The 23,858-nt window shown below is 42.1% G+C and overlaps 1 protein-coding gene across 1 annotated transcript in view; it reads right to left on the reverse strand.

Annotated features, from left to right (window-relative positions):
* The window catches only part of ptprn2 (protein tyrosine phosphatase receptor type N2), a 289,171-nt gene that overhangs the window by 246,191 nt on the left and 19,122 nt on the right, over nt 1-23,858 (reverse strand). Inside the window, 1 exon segment of the mRNA XM_046356247.1 lies at nt 4,022-4,072. Coding sequence (XP_046212203.1) covers nt 4,022-4,072 — 51 coding nt within the window.

Raw genomic sequence — 23,858 nt, forward strand, 5'->3', positions numbered from 1 at the left:
GCTCCTACTCTATCAAGTAACTGCATGCTTTTCATGATCAGTAAACATCAATTGATCATGTAGTTTCAGATACGTGAGGGTAGCCGATCCATTTGGCATGTAGCTAGCTAGCTAACGTGTCATTTAGCTTGCTTCATCAGAGGTTAGGCTTTTGGAAAGAGCTTGACATTGGAAAGTCCTTGTCCTGGTAAAGTTGTCAGTCAGACTAGTGTCATCACCACTACGGATGGCAAGAAAATATAGCCATCTACTTTATCTAGGTTAGCTTGTTAACTAGCCATATGTGATCTGTTATTAGCCATTTGATATGGTCCATCAATCAATGTAGGCTATCATGTCTGTCAGCAGCAATCGGGATTAAACACTCACAAAGTTGAAAAGGGGAAAGTGTTTGCTAACTTCACTAGGTAGGTACAGTACATTGGTTGGAATACATTAGGTCTACTTACCACATTATGTTTAGCCAACTGTACAAACTTTCTACCGGTAGCTTGCAAAATAAATCGGCAAATGCCCCCTTCTGCTGCTTGACAGGCAGATCCCACAAAGGATGGGAAATTAACTAAAACCACTCATACTTGTCAGGTATGGTTCACTTTTATTTTATATCACTCAAATATCCAATTAATGGGGGCCAATACTGAGAGCTATCGTGAGATTACCCTTTGAATTTACATGACCAATTATTGATGTTTGCTGATCATGAAAGCATGCAGTTACTTGCTGTATTACGCTGATGAGAGACCTAGAGGTAAATGTGCACAATCGTTTTGCATGGAATAATCGAAAATCTGTAGTTCTGACTATGCTCTTCAAAACGTGATGGTATTACAAAAAAATAGTTCATATTTATTTAAGAATGATTTAAAAACGCCATGCAGTTGTCAATGATTTTAGTGGAGCTTGGGGTCTCCATCCCCCCCTACAGGCAAATCATACACTCTGCACCTTATTGTAATGTTTTATTGACAATGACCTATAACTGGCTTATCTGCTAAATGTAAAGAATTCTCAATCCAGACATTCCATCCTTTCCCCATTGTGACAGACAGAATCCTACAACCGGTAAAGCAATTTAACTGTAGGCACTTATGCTTTAGGACAGTGGTCACCAATCGACTGGTCGATCAACACAGGATTCCTAGTTGATCGCAAAACATTTATTTTTCATTAATTAATAAATTTTGTACTTTTTACCCCGTTTTCTCCCCCAATTGGTAGTTAGTCTTGTCCCATCGCTGCAACTCCCATACGGACTCAGCGTGCATGAGCACGGCCCGCCACAAGAGTTGCTAGAGCGCGATGGGACAAGGACAACCCCTCCCCTAACCCAGATGACGCTGAGCCAATTGTGCGCCGCCTCATGGGTCTCCCGGTCGTGACAGAGCCCGGGATCGAACTAGGATCTTTAGCACCTATAGACACCTGTATCTTGTCAGATTGAGAGTTGAAATGTATTCAGTTTGAGTTTGCACTTTACATACATCACAGAAGACTGAAATATAACAAAACGGTTTGACATAGAAACACCGAAATGTCCACGTTCTAAAACAATTATGTTAATTATGAAATTATGAAAAATATTAATAACATTCCACCCTTGAGGCCACAAGGTCATTTGATTGCAGGAAAGGGCTACTAGAAACAGGTTGACCTGGGGGGGGGGCGCATCAAGCACATAACCACTGCACCTTAGTATCTGGCGTAAAGGCGATGTTCGTTTTCTTTGTTATTAAGTGCTCACCAGAAACAGACACCTGGATTACAAAACATCTTGCACTCAAAAACTATGGAATCTCTTTTCCTGTGAGCTTTCATTTGCCATTCACAATGAGGAAAAGGCACCGATGATTCCTCCTATCTTCCGATGTCTCTAGTCAATGGAGACACTAAGAGTTTCAAAGAAAATTCTCAGCCATGGAAAAGGGGCCACATTCTGGTGAGGGGTGTGAATTGAGTTCTTTATAGAAATCTCCCTCCTGTGTCACTGACCGCCATGCCAGCAGCTAAGCTGAATGAGAAACAGAGTAAGGTTGAACCAGCCTAAAAGAATCCAGGTTAGGTCTTCAGGGACCGAGAGCAGCGAACAAGTGGCAGAGGTAGTTATACAACCACACACCCTTATCGCAGTGTTATTCATTAGGAGTGAATGAGTCTATACACAGAGCAACAGAGCATAATCTTAGATGCGGATAAGAGTGCCCACGTGAATCATTTTCTTAAGATTTTAGATTGGGAGTTAGATTGATGGAGATCCAATGGAAGTGCAAGCTTCACCTCATTTGAAGATTGATTTCATCATGAGCTCATTTGGGCTAAATGAAGCGAGCTGCGTTCATTCAGACTAAATAACATTAAAGCCCAGACGTTGAGTCATTACGTTTACTGGTGTAAAGAAAAATCCGAGACGCAAACACACACAAGATGTGGAGTCTAGGCCAGAGATCTGTTAGAAGTATATGACAGAGAACATGTATAAAGGGTCTCAGAGTAGAAGTGCTGATTTAAGATCAGGTTTGCCATTTTAGATCACGATGAAGCTGGACAAGGGGAAGTTGATCCTGGATCAGTACTCCTACTCTGAGATGCTTGACACATACCCGCCCCTCAACGACTATCAGGACAATATCCTATGGGGAATACATTAGGCTTAACCTTAACATGAACCTTAACATGAACCTTAACATGAACCTTAACATTAACCTTAACGACGCTGCCTTCTGTTCATCCACACGTTTGTGTTGTGTATGCAATTGTACACGATTCTTCCCAAAGGCCAAATGAATAAAGCGCCAACGTTTCCCCCCTCACTCTATGTCATGAACATTCATAGCTAGATTCAAAGTAAATGTAGGAGCATAGAGAGGCAATTCATTCTATAGTCTACTGTATGTATATCCATGAGAACTTGATTGAGAGACATAGGTTCTCTTGAGGTTGCTGTGTGATCAAAAAACCCTAGAAATATTTGTAATTTCTTTCCATTTTATTTACGTTTTGTCCTAAGAACTTTGTGCTTCTCTCACACCTGACTCATCAGCTATGTTTGAGCTGAATGTACAGTGCCTTCGGAAAATATTCAGACCCCTTGACTTTTTCCACATTTTGTTACGTTGCAGCCTTATTCTAAAATTGATTTTTTTTTTTTATAATCCTCAGCAATCTACACACAATACCCCATAATGACAAAGCAAAAACAGGTTTTTAAAATGTATTGAAATTTATGAAAATGTAAAAACAGAAATACCTTATTTATAGAAGTATTCAGACCCTTTGCTATGAGACTCAAAATTGAGCTAAGGTGCATCCAGTTTCCATTCATCATCCTTGAGATGTTTCTACAACTTGATTGGAGTCCACCAGGTAAGGTCATTTCAATTGATTGGACATGATTTGGAAAGGCACAGAGCTGTCTATATAAGGTCCCACAGAGCAAAAACCAAGCCATGTGTTTGAATGTATTGTCCATAGAGCGCCGAGACAGGATTGTGTCGAGGCACAGATCTGGGGAAGGGTACCAAAACAATTCTGCAGCATTAAAGATATCGAACATCTCTGGTGACCGTAAAATAGCTGTGCAGCAACGCTCCCCATTCAACCTGACAGAGCTTGAAAGGATCTGCAGAGAGGAATGGGAGAAACTCCCAAAATACAGGTGTGCCAAGCTTGTAGCGTCATACCCAAGAAGACTTGAAGCTGTAATCACTGCCAAAGGTGCTTCAACATCGTACTGAGTAAAGGGTCTAAATACTTATGAAAATGTGATATGTCAGCTTTTATTTTTAATACATTTGCTCAGGCCCTATGGGCCCTGGTCAAAAGTAGTGCACTATAAAGGGAATAGGGTGCTATTTGGGATGCAAGCTTAGTTTCCCCCGGTAGTGATGAAAAGCAATGGGTGCTTTAGAATAGTGTGTGTGAGTTGATACCATCACGGAAGGGCTGCTGTATAATGAGGGTGGTGGGTGGTTGGTTGATTGTCACTTCTCAGAATAGAACCCTTTGAAGCTGGCTGGCTTACCATTAGCGCAGAACTCGTAAGGTGTACAGAGCTCATCCTCGAACAGGCAACCTGAAACAGAGAGAAATGCAAACGTAGAACACAATTTACAACACATCACAATCATTCTCAAAGGACATTACACTTCAAATCAAAGGTTGCCAGGCGTTTTCAGACCTCTAGCAGTCTAATGCATGATGAAACCACATCCCACGATATTGGTTGTTTAGATTGAGCTATATGCCTCCACCCCGAATGAATGGAAAAGATAAGCACTTAATGAAGTAAAAACAGGAAATTAAACAGTGCACATTTTCCCATTCATTTGGGATTAGCTGGATCTGCACAATAGACTACTTTTTAAGACTGAATGTATCTGAAAAATATTCATTTGTGAGTGAAACATCTCCTTAGCAAAGCACAATTTGTAATTGACTAAAGTATTAAACAAGTTCCCTGACATTTTGTCCAAAAGGTTAATGCACCATTAAAGAATTGATCTCCCCAATAAAGTCTTGGTGTCTGATCACATTCATCAAAGTCTCCTTACTACAGAGAAAGGGGCAAATCAAAAAGCCAGCCAGTCAGGCAGTAAATCAATTATTTAATACACACACAGAAAATAAAAATAGAAATGGAACATTAACAACAACAACTGATGGCATAGGCTACATCATGTCCCTTTTGGGAGTAGGCTACATCATGTCCCTTTTGGGAGTAGGCTACATCAAGTCCCTTTTGGGAGTAGGCTACATCAAGTCCCTTTTGGGAGTAGGCTACATCAAGTCCCTTTTGGGAGTAGGCTACATCAAGTCCCTTTTGGGAGTAGGCTACATCAAGTCCCTTTTGGGAGTAGGCTACATCAAGTCCCTTTTGGGAGTAGGCTACATCATGTCCCTTTTGGGAGTAGGCTACATCAAGTCCCTTTTGGGAGTAGGCTACATCAAGTCCCTTTTGGGAGTAGGCTACATCAAGTCCCTTTTGGGAGTAGGCTACATCAAGTCCCTTTTGGGAGTAGGCTACATCATGTCCCTTTTGGGAGTAGGCTACATCAAGTCCCTTTTGGGAGTAGGCTACATCATGTCCCTTTTGGGAGTAGGCTACATCAAGTCCCTTTTGGGAGTAGGCTACATCATGTCCCTTTTGGGAGTAGGCTACATCATGTCCCTTTTGGGAGTAGGCTACATCATGTCCCTTTTGGGAGTAGGCTACATCAAGTCCCTTTTGGGAGTAGGCTACATCAAGTCCCTTTTGGGAGTAGGCTACATCATGTCCCTTTTGGGAGTAGGCTACATCATGTCCCTTTTGGGAGTAGGCTACATCAAGTCCCTTTTGGGAGTAGGCTACATCAAGTCCCTTTTGGGAGTAGGCTACATCAAGTCCCTTTTGGGAGTAGGCTACATCAAGTCCCTTTTGGGAGTAGGCTACATCATGTCCCTTTTGGGAGTAGGCTACATCAAGTCCCTTTTGGGAGTAGGCTACATCATGTCCCTTTTGGGAGTAGGCTACATCAAGTCCCTTTTGGGAGTAGGCTACATCATGTCCCTTTTGGGAGTAGGCTACATCAAGTCCCTTTTGGGAGTAGGCTACATCAAGTCCCTTTTGGGAGTAGGCTACATCAAGTCCCTTTTAGGAGTAGGCTACATCAAGTCCCTTTTAGGAGTAGGCTACAGAGGCACACAGCACCATGATACACCACTGCCCTGTGCCTTTAGTTTTAAGACTGACCTCTACGCCAGTGTGTTTCATAAGCACCAGCTGCCAGCCAAATATTACACTCATAGAAAAAAGGGTACCAAAAGGGTTCTTCGGCTGTCCCCACAGGAGAACCCTTTTGGGTTCCATGTAGAACCCTCTGTGGAAAGGGTTTTACATGGACACTAAAAGAGTTTTCCTGGAACCAAAAGGTGTTCTTCAAAGGGTTCCCCTATGGGGACAGCCAAAGAACCCTGTTATGTTCTAGATAGCACATCTTTTTCTAAGAGTGACCTTAATTGACTTTAACAATTTTGGGTGCATCAGTGCCAAAAAATTAGATTTTGTGCACCACCCTATCTGACAACCTTTTTCATTACACTGGCTACTTCAGATTATCAGGAACACACTGTAATGCCCAATGGTACCGCTATCTATCACCAATTAGCCAGATTCCTTCCTCTGTCCTGTCTGGGTCTAACATCCCCAGTCCATGGGCAATGTTCTTCCCCTATATAATTATTAATGAACATTAATGCAGACTGAGCGAGGCTGGGTGTTCTTGTTCCAGACGGATAAATTAACAGATGGCTGTAGCTTCTGGGTTACAGGTCCTGGTGGCCATATTTCACACTGAAGACACAGGGATCAGACTGTGCTTTTAAATCTTTTTAATGAATTTTTATCTTATTAAAACTTCTTAGGGCTGCAATCCCATTAACGGGATCGATGTGACAACAGCCAGTGAAAGTGCAGGGCGACCTTTGGAGCTTTGATGATCTTCATCAGGTGACACTCATAGGATTTCATTTTACACAATACATGTATGTTTTGTTTGATAAAGTTCATATTTATATAAACAAATCTCAGTATACATTGGCGTGTTACGTTCACTAGTTCCAAAAACATCCGGTGATATTGCAGAGAGCCACATCATTTTACAGAAATACTCATTTTAAATGTCGATGAAAATACAATTGTTAGAAATGGAAATATAGATACAGTGGGGCAAAAAAGTATTTAGTCAGCCACCAATTGTGCAAGTTCTCCCACTTAAAAAGATGAGAGGCCTGTAATTTTCATCATAGGTACATTTCAACTATGACAGACAAAATGAGATTTTTTTCTCCAGAAAATCACATTGTATGATTTTTAATGAATGTATTTGCAAATTATAGTGGAAAATAAGTATTTGGTCAATAACAAAAGGTTATCTCAATACTTTGTTATATATCCTTTGTTGGCAATGACAGAGGTCAAACATTTTCTGTAAGTCTTCACAACGTTTTCACACCCTGTTCCTGGTATTTTGGCCCATTCCTCCATGCAGATCTCCTCTAGAGCAGGCTGTTGCTGGGCAACACGGACTTTCAACTCCCTCCAAATATTTTCTATGGGTTTGAGATCTGGAGACTGGCTAGGCCACTCCAGGACCTTGAAATGCTTCATACGAAGCCACTCCTTTGTTGCCCGGGCAGTGTGTTTGGGATCATTGTCATGCTGAAAGACCCAGCCACATGTCATCTTCAATGCCCTTGATGATGGAAGGAGGTTTTCACTCAAAATCTCACGATACATGGTCCCATTCATTCTTTCCTTTACATGGATCAGTCATCCTGGTCCCTTTGCAGAAAAACATCCCCAAAGCATGATGTTTCCACCCCCATGCTCCACAGTAGGTATGGTGTTCTTTGGATGCAACTCAGCATTCTTTGTCCTCCAAACACGACGAGTTGAGTTTTTACCAAAAAGTTATATTTTGTTTTCATCTAACCATATGACATTCTCAGAATTTTCTTCTGGATCATCCAAATGCTCTCTAGCAAACTTCAGATGGGCCTGGACATGTACTGGCTTAAGCAGGGGGACACGTCTGGCACTGCAGGATTTGAGTCCCTGGCGGCGTAGTGTGTTACTGATGGTAGGCTTTGTTACTTTGGTCCCAGCTCTCTGCAGGTCATTCACTAGGTCCCCCCGTGTGGTTCTGGGATATTTGCTCACCGTTCTTGTGATAATTTTGACCCCACGGGGTGAAATCTTGCATGGAGTCCCAGATCGAGGGAGATTATCAGTGGTCTTGTATGTCTTCCAATATCCTAATAATTGCTCCCACAGTTGATTTCTTTTAACCAAGCTGCTTACCTATTGCAGATTCAGTCTTCCCAGCCTGGTGCAGGTCTACAATTTTGTTTATGGTGTCCTTTGACAGCTCTTTGGTCTTGGCCATAGTGGAGTTTGGAGTGTGACTGTTTGAGGTTGTGGACAGGTGTCTTTTATACTGATAACATTTTCAAACAGGTGCCATTAATACAGGTAACGAGTGGAGGACAGAGGAGCCTCTTAAAGAAGAAGTTACAGGTCTGTGAGAGCGAGAAATCTTGCTTGTTTGTAGGTGACCAAATACTTATTTTCCACCATAATTTGCAAATAAATTCATTAAAAAATCCTACAATGTGATTTTCTGGATTTTTAAAATCATTTTGTCTGTCATAGTTGAAGTGTACCTATGATAAAAATTACAGGCCTCTCTCATCTTTTTAAGTGGGAGAACTTGCACAATTGATGGCTGACTAAATGCTTTTTTACCCCACTGTATACCTCTTCTTAATGCAACCGTTGTGTCAGATATTTTAAAAACTTTACGGAAAAAGCAAACCATGCAATAATCTGAGAACGGCGCTCAGAAAAGAAAAAAAATGATCCGCCATGTTGGAGTCAACAGAAATCAGAGATAACATTATAAATATTCCCTTACCTTTGATGATCATCAGAATGATCATCAGAATGCACTCCCAGGAATCCTAGTTCCACAATAAATGTTTGATTTGTTCGATAATGTCCATTATTTATGTCCAAGTAGTTATTTTTGTTAGGACGTTTAGTACATAAATCAAAACGATCGTGCAGGTCCAGCCGAACGTCGGATGAAAACTTCAAAAAGTTATATTACAGGCGTAGAAACATTTCAAACTAAGTATAGAATCAATCTTTAGGATGTTTTTATCATAAATCTTCAATAACGTTCCAACCGGAGAATTCCATTGTCTGTAGAAAAGCCATAGAACGCAGGTCGCTATCATGTGAAATGCGCTTGACCAAGACATGGCTCTCTGCCAGACCACTGACTCAAAGAGCTCTCATCCGGCCCCACATCACAGTAGAATCCTCATTCAAGTTTCTAAAGACGTTTGACATCTCGTGGAAGCCTTAGTAAGTGCAACATAACCAATATCCCACTGTGTATTCAATAGGGGCTGGGTTGAAAATCGACCAACCTCAGATTTCCCACTTACTGTTTGGATTTCTTCTCAGGTTTTTGCCTGCCATATGAGTTCTGTTATACTCACATACATCATTCAAACAGTTTTAGAAACTTCATAGTGTTTTCTATCCAATACTAATAATAATATGCATATATTAGCAACTGGCTCTGAGGAGCAGGCCGTTTACTCTGGGCACCTCTGGGCACCTTTCATCGAAGCTACTCAATACTGCCCCTGCAGCCATAAGTTAACACTTGGTTCTAGATAGCTATTTGTGTAGGTAGCTATCAAGTAAACACAATGATATCAAAGTGCAGAGATTACCACTGTTATCAACTCTCATCTACCCCGGTGAACATCCACCACTTATATGTCTGAGACTGAGAGGTGGGGGTTGCAAAATTCCGTTCCAGCCATTACGATGAGCCTTTTCTCCAATTTAAAGTGCCACCAGCCACCGCTGGTGTGTAACTGTGGTCTGCTCAGGGTTTCTGCTTACGTGCCGTGGAACAATTTCATGGTAGACATCATCAGAATGGTCGAAACACTATGACACCGTCTAGATAGATAGAATGACTTTCTCTCGGTGTTCAGGACCCCAGGTGCAGCTGTTGGCGAGCGTAAGCTAACCAGACACAGCGCCTGTCCTCTGGCTGGCAGATTTATGCTGGGATGCTAAAGTAGCCTTGTGTCCACGTGAGGAGAGGAGAACATTGCTGCTGTAAAATATGTCCCACTCACAAAGGAAAAGAGGAGGTTATTTGACGACGCTTAACTTGTCGAATCCCCGGGTGGCCCTATGGGCCCTGGTCAAAAACTAGCGCACTATGAAGGGAAGAGAGTGCCATTTGGGATGCAACTACGTACAGCGAGTCATTGATTATGGTTTTCTATTGTAATTAAAGGGTGGTTTGGGATTGGAGCAAAGCACAATTTTGAGCAGAACATTCATTTCCCACAATCCAATGTGGGAATACTTTTCAAGAGGACCTATATTCGTAGACAGTGTCTGCCTGTGCCATATCACGACACAACCTCAATAGCTCTGGGGTAGTCAGGGGTAGCACACAAAGGCAGTGTGACGTCAACAGCTGAATCCTCTGTGTCATTGGTTTGGGATTGGAACAATCGAAACTTATGAACACAACCTTTATTTCCAGTGAAATATTTTCGACAATCCATTCTGAGAATACTTTTCAAGAGGACCTATTCATAGGCAGTGTGCCACATCACGACAACGACATCAATCGCCCCTATGGGTTATCATGAATAGGCTCTAGCACGCAGAGGCAGTGTGACGTCAACAGATGAATCCAGTATATTCCTCAGTGATGGCCCATCACACTGAGTCACACAACTCTGTCCTTTCACCACTTTATCTTTCTTTTCTCTTTCCTTCTCTCACTCTATTTATCACCAGCAATGGCGAAGGCAAGCGGTTCGTGGCGGTGCACCGCCTAATGGACTGAGTTGGAGGACAAGCCTTGGACAGACAGTACTTTCATGACTGCTTACAGACGCGAGCAGTCTATTAATCACTCTACTGAGAGGAGAGAGCGAGCGAGGCAGGGAGATGACAAAGCATTACATGATGGCCACTGTAATTGTGACCAAGTGAATGAAATATATTAAAAAGCTTTCCCTCGGCCTCCAGAGTGGTCTATGGCACTGCTTCCCCGTGTATGTTTGATCCCAGACTGTCATTAACGGCCCGTGACCAGGAGTCCCACAGGGTGGTGAACCATCGGCCCAGAATTGTCCGGGTTGTCCGGGAGCTTTACATGGCTCATCGCGCTCAAGCGACTCATTGTGGCGGTCCGGGCGCCTGTACGCTGACTTCGGTCCTCAGTATAATGGTGTTTCCTCCTGCTGTACACATTGGTGCAGCTGGCTTCCGGGGTAAGCGAGCGGGTGTTAAAAAGCGCAGTTTGGCGGGTCATGTTTCGGAGGACGCATGACCCGACTTTCATCTCTCCCGAGCCCGTTGGGGAGTTGCCGTGATGAGACAAGATCGTCATCATGAAACTGGGGTTGAAACCACCTATTAGAGACAAGTTATTAGACAGACATTACTTTCTTGGGTTTATTTCTGATACACATCATTAAAAACATTTCCTTAATGTTCTCTAGGCCAATTTGATTAGTCACACAATGCACACTTTCCCGGGGATGTGAGGGCTACGTTGGCCTCCAAATTACATCTGCTTGGGGTAATGAATTCTTCTTTGTGTCAGCAGAATAGCTATTTAATAGTCATGGGAGTGCCATTTCACAAAGGGACATGATCACAAAACTATTATGTAGCTCTGCTTTCAGGGACAAACACACTCACAGACACACACGCATGCACCCACACACAGTTTTTCTCTCTCACACCAAATTTCTCCAGCTGTCCATATATTTAAAAGCCTGAGGAATATGACTGTCACTCAACTGTTAAGTGCCTGGGAAATGGCACCCGAGGCTTCCCTTAGCCCCTCCATACTCCACCTCCCACATCTCCACCTCCCACAATGTTGCAAACCCGACAGACTGAACCAACTTCTTGAAGCGTCTCAAGAGTAGGAGTGCTGATCTAGGATCAGGTCCCCCCTGTATATGTAATCATACGCCGTGTGATCAAGTTTTGTAAATGCTGACCCATATCCCTTTGAAATGTTGCTTCAGTGCTTCAGGACCCGCAACCAACCATGCGAGGGCCTCTTCATTGTGCTCCTCACCCCTCGGCAATTACTGTCAGTCCATTCAACTTTACCACCTCAACACTCCACCAACTACTTCATTCATTACGTCGTCTGTGAGGGCTTGTCAGCTCTCAATATTAATTAATGCCTTCAATTTCATGAAGTGCGTGCATGTGTGTGTGTGTGTGTGTGTGTGTGTGTGTGTGTGTGTGTGTGTGTGTGTGTGTGTGTGTGTGTGTGTGTGTGTGTGTGTGTGTGTGTGTGTGTGTGTGTGTGTGTGTGTGTGTGTGTGTGTGTGTGTGTGTGTGTGTGTGTGTGTGTTGGTCAGATAGTACTGAGTGAGAGTAAGGCGGGCAGGACGTCCAATTGATAACGCCATGTTTCCACTCCTGGACGCGGTGGTGGTAGAGATGATTAAAACGGTCTTTTAATTAAAATGCAATCAGTGAGGATGATGTTGAGGACCTCAGGACAAAAAAAATGTAAATGGGTCCTGTTGTCGTCATCAGGTATCTGAGGAGAGAAGCTCTTCAGAGAGAAACTCCTATCTAAATTAAATAACCACATTAGAATGCATGGCTATTTGATTAAGATGAATGCACTAACGGTAAGACACTCTGGATAAGAGCATCTGCTAAATGACTAAAATGTCAAATGTAAATGCTTTACATACAAATATCATATTACTGTATTGAATTATAAAAATAAAATGTATCATTTGTATTTTTTTTTTTTTTTTTCAAAAGTATTTATTTGTTCAATTTGACTGTGTAAAACCTAGCAGGACTACTTATTTCTCGGAGAGTTTGATGGATATATGCGTTTTGCAAAAAAAACTTGATTATTTGTCTCTCTGAAATGAAACCATCAAGTGATAGATTTTAAACAAATACATGTCGGTCAATGACCAACCTTCTCCAAATGCTGGCCAATGTTGACTCCAATGCTTCCCACAATTGTGTCTTGTTTGCTGTTGGGTGGTGGACCATTCTTGATACACAAGGGAAACTGTTGAGCGTGAAAGACCCAGCAGCATTGCAGTTCTTGACACAAACCGGTGCGACTGGCACTGACCACCATACCCCGTTGAAAGGGACTTAAATATTTTGTCACCCTCTGAATGGCACATATATACAATCCATGTCTCAATTGTCTCAAAGCATAAAAATCCTTCTTTAACCTGTCTCCTCCCCTTTATCTAAACTGATTGATCTGTCCCCTATACAAATTGATGTGCCACTATAACCACATAGGAGATAAATTGGTACAGCATTGTCACTCACGGGTGCAACAAATATAGCCTCTTTAAAAGGCACGCCGCAAAATATGTTAATAAGCCAGAAACAACAATACCCTACACACAGTAGTGGTCAAAGGGTTTTTTGGCACTCCAAAGATACAGTACGCTACTGTATTCTGTGGGATGGAATTACAGTACCATTTTAAACACAGCAATTATTTGCCCCGCCCCCACAACATTTTCCCTCAATGCACCATGATTTACAGTAGGCCGCGGGAAAATATTTCAGAGTATTTTACGGTTGGTAATACCAAACATTACTTAATAATTTAGTTTTCCATTACAGTGTAATGCCTCGCACTCGAGAAGTAGTCTCCGCATTTAGGAGTAGTCTCCGCATGTGTATGAATCCTCACCAGGGGTCTCAGGGCTCTCACCACGTGGTAAAATGTTATCTGCAGTCTTGACTGCTACCGCACCCGACGACATCAAGGACTGATCCATCAGGTTACCATGGCGAGGCCAGCCCCAGAATATAATAAGCATCCACTTTGGAACTCCTCCACCGCACCAAATGGATAGAGGTTCAAACCACATTGACTGGGTTGTGTTGAATGAGCAAACACTGAGAGAGTGACTGACTCATTTGACTGACTTCACTCTTTTTACTAACTCTTACCAGGCTCCGACATAGCTTGTGATAATCCAACACAAGACAGTTCAGCGTTACGTTATTAAAGCCTAATGCAAAATTAATTTGCTGAATAGAATGGGCTTAACTACAGGTACGATAAATGTAGCAGCTGATGCTAAATATAGCTAGAGCCGGGTGACCTGATTTGCATTGATATGTGGAGGATGAAGAAGATCTGAACCAGACTGCGGTGTCCACATTAGGACAGCGGCAGCCTCAGCAGGACTTCTTTCAATCTTTTTTCTAGAGTGTATGAGCTGTATAATGTAATGCACATCAATAATACATTGTCACCTGTTTAGGCAGCACAATGACATATTGTCATGCACAGCAAATTCTCCAATGTAAGAAAACATAATAAAACTATTATTAGACACCGGAACAGTGCTAAATTAACACTGATTAGTGTAAAGCCTTATTCAAATATTTCCCAGAGTGCCTTGCGAGTAAATTGTAGAGATACCACCCATAACTGTATGTGTTAGTGATAGAGACATGCTTGTTGCATTCATACAGTTTTGGCACTATGGACTTCACCAAGTGAGATCCTAAGTGAATGTCATCATTAAATTGCTTTATATTTAAACTGGAAGAAAACATTTCACTAACAAGTGCAAAAAAAACCTAACTAACTGATTGGATTAGTTTAGAAACATTGATGTTATTTATCTTTGTGTAGCATAAGATGAATTAATCAATGCACAGACAGAGATATTGAAAGAAACAATTCTAAAAATCAACCTGCAATAGAGCATGCTGGAGAAAATGATAATGATTGGCATGGTTTTGGTTCAAAGTGATGTTTGTGAGTTTCAGGTCCATGTAAAACTAGGCCCTCAAAATAAGGCCTTATGAAAAACTATGGTATTGTGTTAAATATATCTATATTTTTTTATGATAACATATTTGCTTAGGATTTCACTTGAAGTCCATAGGAACTAAAATGGATGAATGCAACAACCAATACTATGTCACACTAAAACATAGTCCACAATCATCTCCTTTGTCTTGATCACGTTGAGGGAGAGGTTGTTGTCCTGGCACCACATGGCCAGGTCTCTGACCTCCTCCCTTTAGGCTGTCTCGTTGTTGTCGGTGATCAGGCCTACCACTGTGGTGTCATCTGCAAATTTAATGATGGTGTTGGAGTTGTGCCTGGCCGTGCAGTCATGAGTGAACAGGGAGTACAGGAGGGGGCTGAGAACGCACCTGTGAGGGGCCCCTGTGTTGAGGATCAGCGTGTTGGATGTGTTGTTAGCTACCCTTACCACCTGGGGGCTGCCCGTCTGGAAGTTCAGGATCCAGTTGCAGAGGGTGGTGTTTAGTCCCAGGGTCCTTAGCTTATTGGTGAGCTTGGAGGTCACTATGGTGTTGAACGCTGAACTGTAGTCAATGAATAGCATTCTCATAGGTGTTCCTTTGGTCAGGTGAGAAAGGGCCATGTGGAGTACAATAGAGACCGCATCATGTGTGGCGGTATGCACATTTGAGTGGGTCTAGGGTTTCTGGGATGATGGTGTTGATATGAGTCCACAGCTACAGGCGAAAACAAATGTTCCACTTTGTTAAATGTTTTCAGTCAGCACGGAAGAAGCATGCTACACCGGAGGAAAGGTCAACTAATCCAACTGGCATTTGAGGGGGGATCTTGGAATGATAAATTACTCATGAAGTTCCACAGAGCACCAAGGAGGTTGCAACTCTTCTGAAAAGCTAAGAAACAATTTAGCTGGTTGGTTTTTATCAAAATCTTGGTGGTATAGCTAGCAACATCCTTTCAGCAAAGATCTAGGGTATGGAATGGCAAAATAACTTCCGTAGCCAGCCTAGTTTTTCAACGGCCTTGCTTTAGTGTGCAGGGCGTTGTCCGTGGTGCTGATAGAGCGCAGCTGAGATCTCGCGCCAACCTGTCACTTCTTGGTCAAAAGCAGTGGTGTTTTGTATTTCACTTTACTATTTATATTTTTGAAAACTTTTACTCCACTACATTCCTAAATAAAATACATGTACTTTTTACTCCATACATTTTCCCTGACAGCCAAAAGTACTTGTTACATTTTGAATGCTTTGCAGGACAGGAAAATGGTCCAATTTACGCACTTATCAAGAGAACATCCCTGGTCATCCCTACTGACACTGATCTGGCAGAACCACTAAACACAAATGCTTCATTTGTATATTATGTCGGAGTATGCCCCTGACTATCCGTAAATAAATAAATAAATAATAATCATGCTGTCTGGTTTGCCTGATATAAGGAATTTGAAAATATTTACTTTTACTTTTGATAATTAAGTGTATTTGAGCAATTATATTTACTTTGGTTGCTTTACGTATATTTACTGAAGTAGCATTTTACTGGGTAACTTTCCCTTTAATTTGAGTCATTTTCTATTAAGGAATCTTTACATTACTGAAGTACGACAATTGGCTACTTTTTCCACTACTGATACAAAATAACTTGTGTTTATTGTGGTATAACGTGAATTAAATATAATTAAATATAATTCAAATGCAATGAAGCAGGCCTACAGGCATATTTGTTTGGCGTAGACAGCTGTGCGTGGCTGCATCTCACTGTAGTAGGCTTTAGGCCCTGTAGTAGGCTTTAGGCCCTGTAGTAGGCTTTAGGCCCTGTAGTAGGCTTTAGGCCCTGTAGTAGGCTTTAGGCCCTGTAGTAGGAGGCTTTAGGCCCTGTAGTAGGCTTTAGGCCCTGTAGTAGGAGGCTTTAGGCCCTGTAGTAGGAGGCTTTAGGCCCTGTAGTAGTAGGCTTTAGGCCCTGTAGTAGGCTTTAGGCCCTGTAGTAGGCTTTAGGCCCTGTAGTAGGCTTTAGGCCCTGTAGTAGGCTTTAGGCCCTGTAGGAGGCTTTAGGCCCTGTAGTAGGCTTTAGGCCCTGTAGTAGGCTTTAGGCCCTGTAGTAGGCTTTAGGCCCTGTAGTAGGAGGCTTTAGGCCCTGTAGTAGGAGGCTTTAGGCCCTGTAGTAGGCTTTAGGCCCTGTAGTAGGCTTTAGGCCCTGTAGTAGGCTTTAGGCCCTGTAGTAGGAGGCTTTAGGCCCTGTAGTAGGCTTTAGGCCCTGTAGTAGGAGGCTTTAGGCCCTGTAGTAGGAGGCTTTAGGCCCTGTAGTAGGCTTTAGGCCCTGTAGTAGGCTTTAGGCCCTGTAGTAGGAGGCTTTAGGCCCTGTAGTAGGAGGCTTTAGGCCCTGTAGTAGGCTTTAGGCCCTGTAGTAGGCTTTAGGCCCTGTAGTAGGCTTTAGGCCCTGTAGTAGGAGGCTTTAGGCCCTGTTTTGCTTATTTGGATCTCCATTGGCCTTTTGTTTCCTGCGTTTGTTTACTGTTAGTGTAACTATCCTACATATAGATTGTGTCATTGCCTTTCTCGATCTGATATTTTGTTTATCAGGCCTACCTCTGTTTGCATTCATTTGTTCGCATTTGCATTTGTGTTGGTATTCTCAAAACTCCTATTCGGTATTTTAGTTTGCATGCATGAAAAACTAGGCTACTACCTACGACAATTAGTTTGCATTCACATACGGTAATTCTCCTTTTACAAACAGCCTATCTATACTGAACAAAAATATAAACATGTAAAGTTTTGGTCCCATATTTCATGAGCTGAAATAAAAGATTGCAGAAATGTTCCATAACACAAAAAGATTGCTCTCATATTTTGTGCACAAATGTGTTCACATCCCTGTTATTAGTGAGCATTTCTCCTTTGACAAGATAGTCCATCCACCTGACAGGTTTGGCATATCAAGAAGCTGATTAAACAACATGATCATTACACAGGTGCACCTTGTGCTGGGGACAATAAAAGGCCACTCTCAAATGTGCAGTTTTGGCACACGACACAATGCCACAGATGTTTCAAGTTTTGAGGGAGCGTGCAATTGGCATGCTGACTGCTGGAATGTCCACCAGAGCTGTTGTCAACCAATGTGTTATTAATTTCTCTACCGTAAACCATTTTTGAGAATTTGGCAGTACGTCCAATCGGCCTCACAACCATCAGACCATGTTTAACCATGCCAGCCCAGGACGTCCACATCCGGCTTCTTCACCTGTGGGATCGTCTGAGACCAGCCACCTGGACAGCTGACAAAACTGTGGGTTTGCACAACTGAAGAATTTCTGCAAAAACTGTCAGAAACAGTCTCAGGGAAGCTCATATGTGTGCTCGTCACCAGGGTCTTGACCTGACTGCAGTTTGGTGTTGTAACCGACTTCAGTGGGCAAATGCTCACCTTCGATGGCCATTGGCATGCTGAAGAAGTGTCCTCTTCACAGATGAACCCTGGTTTCAACTGTCCCGGGCAGATGGCAGCGTGTGGGCGAGCGGTTTGCTGATCTCAACGTTGTGAACAGAGTGCCCACTGGTGGCGGGGGGTTATGGTATGGGCAGGCATAAGCTACGGACAATGAACACTATTGTATTTTATCGATGTCAATTTGAATACATATAGACGCCGTGACGAGATATTGAGGCCCGTTGTCGTGCCATTCATCCGCCGCCATCACCTCATGGTACAGCATGATAATGCATGGCTCCATGTCACAAGGATCTGTACACAATTCTGAAGCTTTAAATGGCCCAGTTCTTCCATGGAATACATACTCACCAGACATGTCACCCATTGAGCAGGGTTAGGAGGCTCTGGATCGTCGTGTAGGACAGAGTGTTCCAGTTCCCACCAATATCCAGCAACTTCGCACAGCCATTGAAGAGGAGTGGGACAACATTCCACAGAACACAATCAATAGCCTGATAATCTCTATGCGAAGTCAAGGTATTGGAGTGACCATCACAAAGCCCTGACCTCAATCCTATAGAACATTTGTGGGCAGAACTGAAAAGGTGTGTGCGAGCAAGGAGGCCTACAAACCTCACTCCGTTACACCAGCTCTGTCAGGAGGAATGGGCCAAAATACACCCAACTTGTTGTGTAAAGTTTGTGGAAGGCTACCTGAAACGTTTAACACAAATTTAAAAGCAATGCTACCAAGTTTGAAGGTAGGTCTTGAAATACATCCACAGGTACACCTCCAATTAGCCTATCAGAAGCTTCTAAAGCCATGACATCATTTTCTGGAATTTTCCAAGCTGTTTAAAGGCACAGTCAACTTAATGTATGTAAACTTCTGACCCACTGGAATTGTGATACAGTGAATTATAAGTGTAGGGCGCTGTCCATTGTGCTGATACAGCGCAGTGCCAGCTTGTCACTTCAAAAGCACTCAATCAATGGTTTCAGAGTCTCTGCATTTTAACGTTATGTTTATTGTGATATAGTGTGATATAAGCCAAATTAGAGGCCTAAACAAAGGCTACCAAACTGGCTGGGATTACAGGGCAAAACAGATCAAATGGACATGGGTAAATATTCAACCATTAACAGGTTTAATACCACGCTGATCTGTTCTCTCTATATATTTAATTGTTAATGAACCACTACCACATACCAATTAAATTGGTGCATCACATTCAAATATAGCTTCTTACAAGGCTTCCCTTGTAAAATATGTTAATGCAGGAGAAAGAAAAATACCATGTACCCACTAGCTCCAAAAATGTGGTATGGTTCTGTATTCTTAATTACAGTAAATGTACGGTAGCAATTGGCCAGTAAATTACTGTAAATTACCGAGTTTCAGGACAAGGTTTGTGGAATTCCTAAAAGACAGTATATTACCGTATTATGTGTGGGTACAGCATTCTCACTCACAGATGCAACAAATAGCATCTTACAAGGTATGCCTTAAAATATGTTAATGAGCCAGAGACTCTTCCCCACCCACACATTTTTTTCCCACAATGCCCCATAATTAATACTGTAAAACACATTTATGGTATTCTACTCTAGTTACATGGCCAACATTGCACAAAAAAATACAATTATGGCTGGTAACTCTACAATTGACTAGAAAGGCAAGGCTCTCAGGGAAATATTGGAATAAGGCTTTACACTAAGCAAGGCTCTCAACCATGTTCTTTGGAGAACTACCATCTTGTAGGTTTTGACTCTGACCCCAATTTAGCACACCGGATTCTAATAATTACATTGTTGATCAACTGAATTAGGATAGTTGCAACTGGGATTTGAGCAAAACCCTACAGGAGGGTAGCTCTCCAGGAACAACGTTGGAGAGCTCTGCACTAAGCAGTGCGTACATTTAACACTGTTCTGGTGTCTATGTGGGTCCACAGACTCAACATTTTCAGTGTTGATTTAACACTCAGTGTTAATTTGTTTTTGTTTTTTTTAACACTGGAGAATTTGCTGTGTAAAATATGCCAACTATGATTCCTCTGCTAAATAAATGCCTTACAGCACTAACATATAAACCGGACAGATTTCAATGAATGGAAATAGCTCAGACGGAAATGTGTCTACTGAAACCTTACAGGTACCACCTCAGGTGTTTCTCTGGAAAACAGGCTATTAGCACACAGATGGTGTTTCTAAATCCATTAAATGCACAGTATGTGAAAACCAGTGCTCGAGATAAGTCCTCACGCCTTGAGCACCACAATCTCCGCAGCTGTTTGGCAAAGAGAGGCGCCCCCCCCCCGCTTCATTACTGACAGCGTGTTCTGTGTAAGGTACACACAATCACCTTCAGATCACATCTGCCCTGCATGTTTGGAACATAACACACTCTTAGAAAAAAAGGTATGGTTAAGGTACGAGTAGTTATGTACCTTCAGGAGGTACACACATAATCTCGTACTGTTCAGTACCTTGTGTGCAGCGGATAATCTACTCTATGGTAAAATATTTTACCAAATATTTTGAATATAAAAAGGTACAATCCTCACACCATTAACGAAACGCAAACTTCATTATCATATTGCAGGTTGATTTTCAGAATTGTTTGTTTCAATGTGTGTTTTTGCATGCACATTTGATTGATTGATTTTATGCTACACAAGGATAAATAGCATACATTTTTCTAAACTAATCCAATCTGTACTGAGATAGTTGTTCCCACTTGACGGTTTAGGTATTGTCATTCCAATGCAGGTTGCAGGTGATTAAAAGTAAAGAAAAATGGGGATATCCTAACGCTGACTGAATTCCAAAAGGAATTACATATCACTTTGCATGCCAGCACACAATGTGACTTGCTTGATGTGGCCTGCAAACCAGGAGTTTCAGACTGCTATGTTGGGGTAAAAATAGATTGTCAAAGTATGGCCTTTGTAATGTATTGTCATAAACAGTTTCATTTCAATTAATATTCACTTAGACACTCACCTGGAAGGCTACAGGACTGAAGGTCCATGATTGCAACAACCAAGTCTCTGTCAAGAACAAACACAGTCATGCGCAGTACTGGGAACGCGGCACCTGGGAAATATGCAAATAGGACTTTACAGCCTACAGTGTTAAAACAACACCCCAAAAACTTTTTAGAGGTAAATTTTTGCCACTTAAAAGGAACAAACAGCTTTTTTCACTATTGTGGTAGCCTAAAGAGGCAAATGTGCACCTTCTGCAAAGGTAAGCTTTTGTACCTGTACCTCTACACTATTGGCCCTTTTAAGGTGTGAACTGCAAGGGTACAATTATAGTGCTTCCAGAAAGTATTCATACCCCTTGACTTATTCCACAATTTGCTGTTACCGCCTGAATTCAAAATGGATTAAGTATTTTTTACTCATTGATCTATACACCATCTATACCCCATAATGACAAAGTGAAAACGTGTTTTTTGAAATGTTAGCATATTTATTGAAAATTAAATACAAAAATATCTAATTTACATAAGTCAATACTTTGTAGAAGCACCTTTGTATCTAGAGATTTCCACACCTGGATTGTGCCACATTTGCCCATTATAATTCTTCAAGCGCTTTCAAATTGAATGCTGATCATTGCTAGACTGTCACGGTTTTCATGTGGTGAAGGAGAGTCGGACCAAACTGCAGCGTGTATATTGTGATCCATGTTTAATCACACAACGTAACACAAATCCAAAACACAAACTCTACAAAACAATAAACGTAGTGAAAACCGAAACAGCCTTAACTGGTGCAAACTAACACAGACTAAGGACATCAAGACACTCAGGACAATCACCCACAATACAACCAAAGAATATGGCTGCCTAAATATGGTTCCCAATCAGAGACAACGATAAACACCTGCCTCTGATTGAGAACCACTTCAGACAGCCATAGACTCTCCTAGAACACCCCACTAAGCTACAATCCCACTAAAATACACACCACATACAAAAACCCCTGTCACACCCTGGCCTGACCAAACACATGAAGAAAAACACAAAATACTTCGACCAGGGCGTGACATAGACAACCATTTTCAGGTCTTGTCATAGAATTTCAAGTAGGTTTAAGTCAAATTGTAACTCGGTCACTCAGGAAGATTCACCGTCTTCTTGGTATGCAACTCCAGTGTATATTTGACCTTGTGTTTTAGGTTATTGTCCTACTGAAAGGTGAATTCAGCTCCAAGTGTCTGGTGAAAAGCGGGCTGAACTAGGTTTTCCTCTAGTATTTTGCCTGTGCTTAGCTACATTCTGGGGTTTTTATCCTGAAAAAAACTCACCAGTCCTTAATGATTTACATGACATGATGCAGCCACCACTATGCTTGAAAATATGGAGAGTGGTACTCAGTAATGTGTTGTATTGGATTTGCCTCAAACATAACACTTTATATTCAGGAAATATAGTTACTTTCTTTACCCAACCATGGGACAGACTATGTTTGTTCCCACACTTGGGACTCTGACTCTCTATTGGTTACACAGTCTATTGGCCATCTTATTCTAACCACCTCTCGCCGGATTTGTATGCATGTTACCTGATGAAATTGCTGTACAATATGATCTTATTGACATCTGATGCACATTCAGATGTAATACATCAGCACTGCAGAGCTCTCCCTGTACTATGCCATGCCTCGATTGTATTACTGTTGATGATATCTGGAAATGTGCATGTACACCCTGGCCCATCTACAGTTGCTAGCCCCAATTCTGACTTGTGCTCTGATATCTGCTTCACTGATTTCTGCTCCCGTAAAAGCCTGGGTTTTCTGCACTTTATCACTATTACCTAAACTGGATCAATTGAAAGTGTGGGTTCACAGCTCCAATCCAGATGTGTTGGTTATTACTGAGACATGGATAAGAAAGAGTGTTTGAATACTGATGTTAACCTTTCTGGTTATAACCCTTTTCGGGAAGACAGATCTTCCAAAGGTGGGGGAGTGGCCATCTTTACGGTTTGACCTTCTTTTTTGATAATTTCAGTGGTATTGTTAACAAACACTCCCCCATAAAGAAAATGAGAATTAAAAACAGGTTCGGCCCCTGGTTCGACCGTGATCTCGCACAGTTACTCCCCCTCAAGAAATGCATTTGGCGAAAGGCTCAAGCTGACAGGCTATCATTCAGGCAAATGAGAAACAAGTGCACAAAGGCTATCCGGAAGGCCAAAGTTAGTTACTTTAAGGTGCAGTTCTCTCTCTGTGGGTCTAACTCCAAGAAGGTCTGGAAAACGGTTAAAGACCTGGAGAATAAACCCTCCTCCTCACAGCTGCCCATGTCCCTTAATATTGATGATGTGGTTGTTACTGACAAGAAGCACATGGCTGAGCTCTTTAGTCACCACTTCCTTAAGTCAGGATTCCTATTTGATTCAGCCATGCCTCCTTGCACGTCCAACATTTCCTAATCTCCCACCCCTTCTAATGCGACTAGCCCCAACGCTCCTCCCTCTTTTTTCCCCTGCCCCGCTACAAAGTTTCTCCCTGCAGGCGGTCACTGAGTCCGAGGTACTAAAGGAGCTCCTTAAACTTGACCCTCAAAAAAACATCTGGGTCAGATAGTTTAGACCCTTTCTTCTTTAAGGTTGCTGCTCCTATCATCGCCAAGCCTGTCTCTCCTTTCTGGGGAGGTTCCCATTGCTTGGAAGGCAGCCACAGTTCGTCCTTTATTTGAAGGGGGAATTTCAAGCTGATCCTAAATGTTAAATCGGCCTATTTATATTTTGTCCTGTTTATCAAAAGTGTTGGAAAAACTTGTCAATAATCAACTGACTGGCTTTCTTCATGTCTGTAGTATTCTCTCTGGTACTGTATGCAATCTGGTTTCCGAGGGGTCTTTGGGCTGGTTTGCTAACTACCTCTCTCAAAGAGTGTGGTGTATAAAGTCAGAAAATCTGCTGTCTCAGTAGGAAGCTCTCTCATGCATTTACTGTATGTGCAGATGATACAGTCTTATACTCAGCTGGCCCCTCCCCGGATTTTATGT

The sequence above is a fragment of the Oncorhynchus gorbuscha genome, linkage group LG07 (assembly GCF_021184085.1).
Source record: "Oncorhynchus gorbuscha isolate QuinsamMale2020 ecotype Even-year linkage group LG07, OgorEven_v1.0, whole genome shotgun sequence".
NCBI classification, from domain to species: Eukaryota; Metazoa; Chordata; class Actinopteri; order Salmoniformes; family Salmonidae; genus Oncorhynchus; species Oncorhynchus gorbuscha.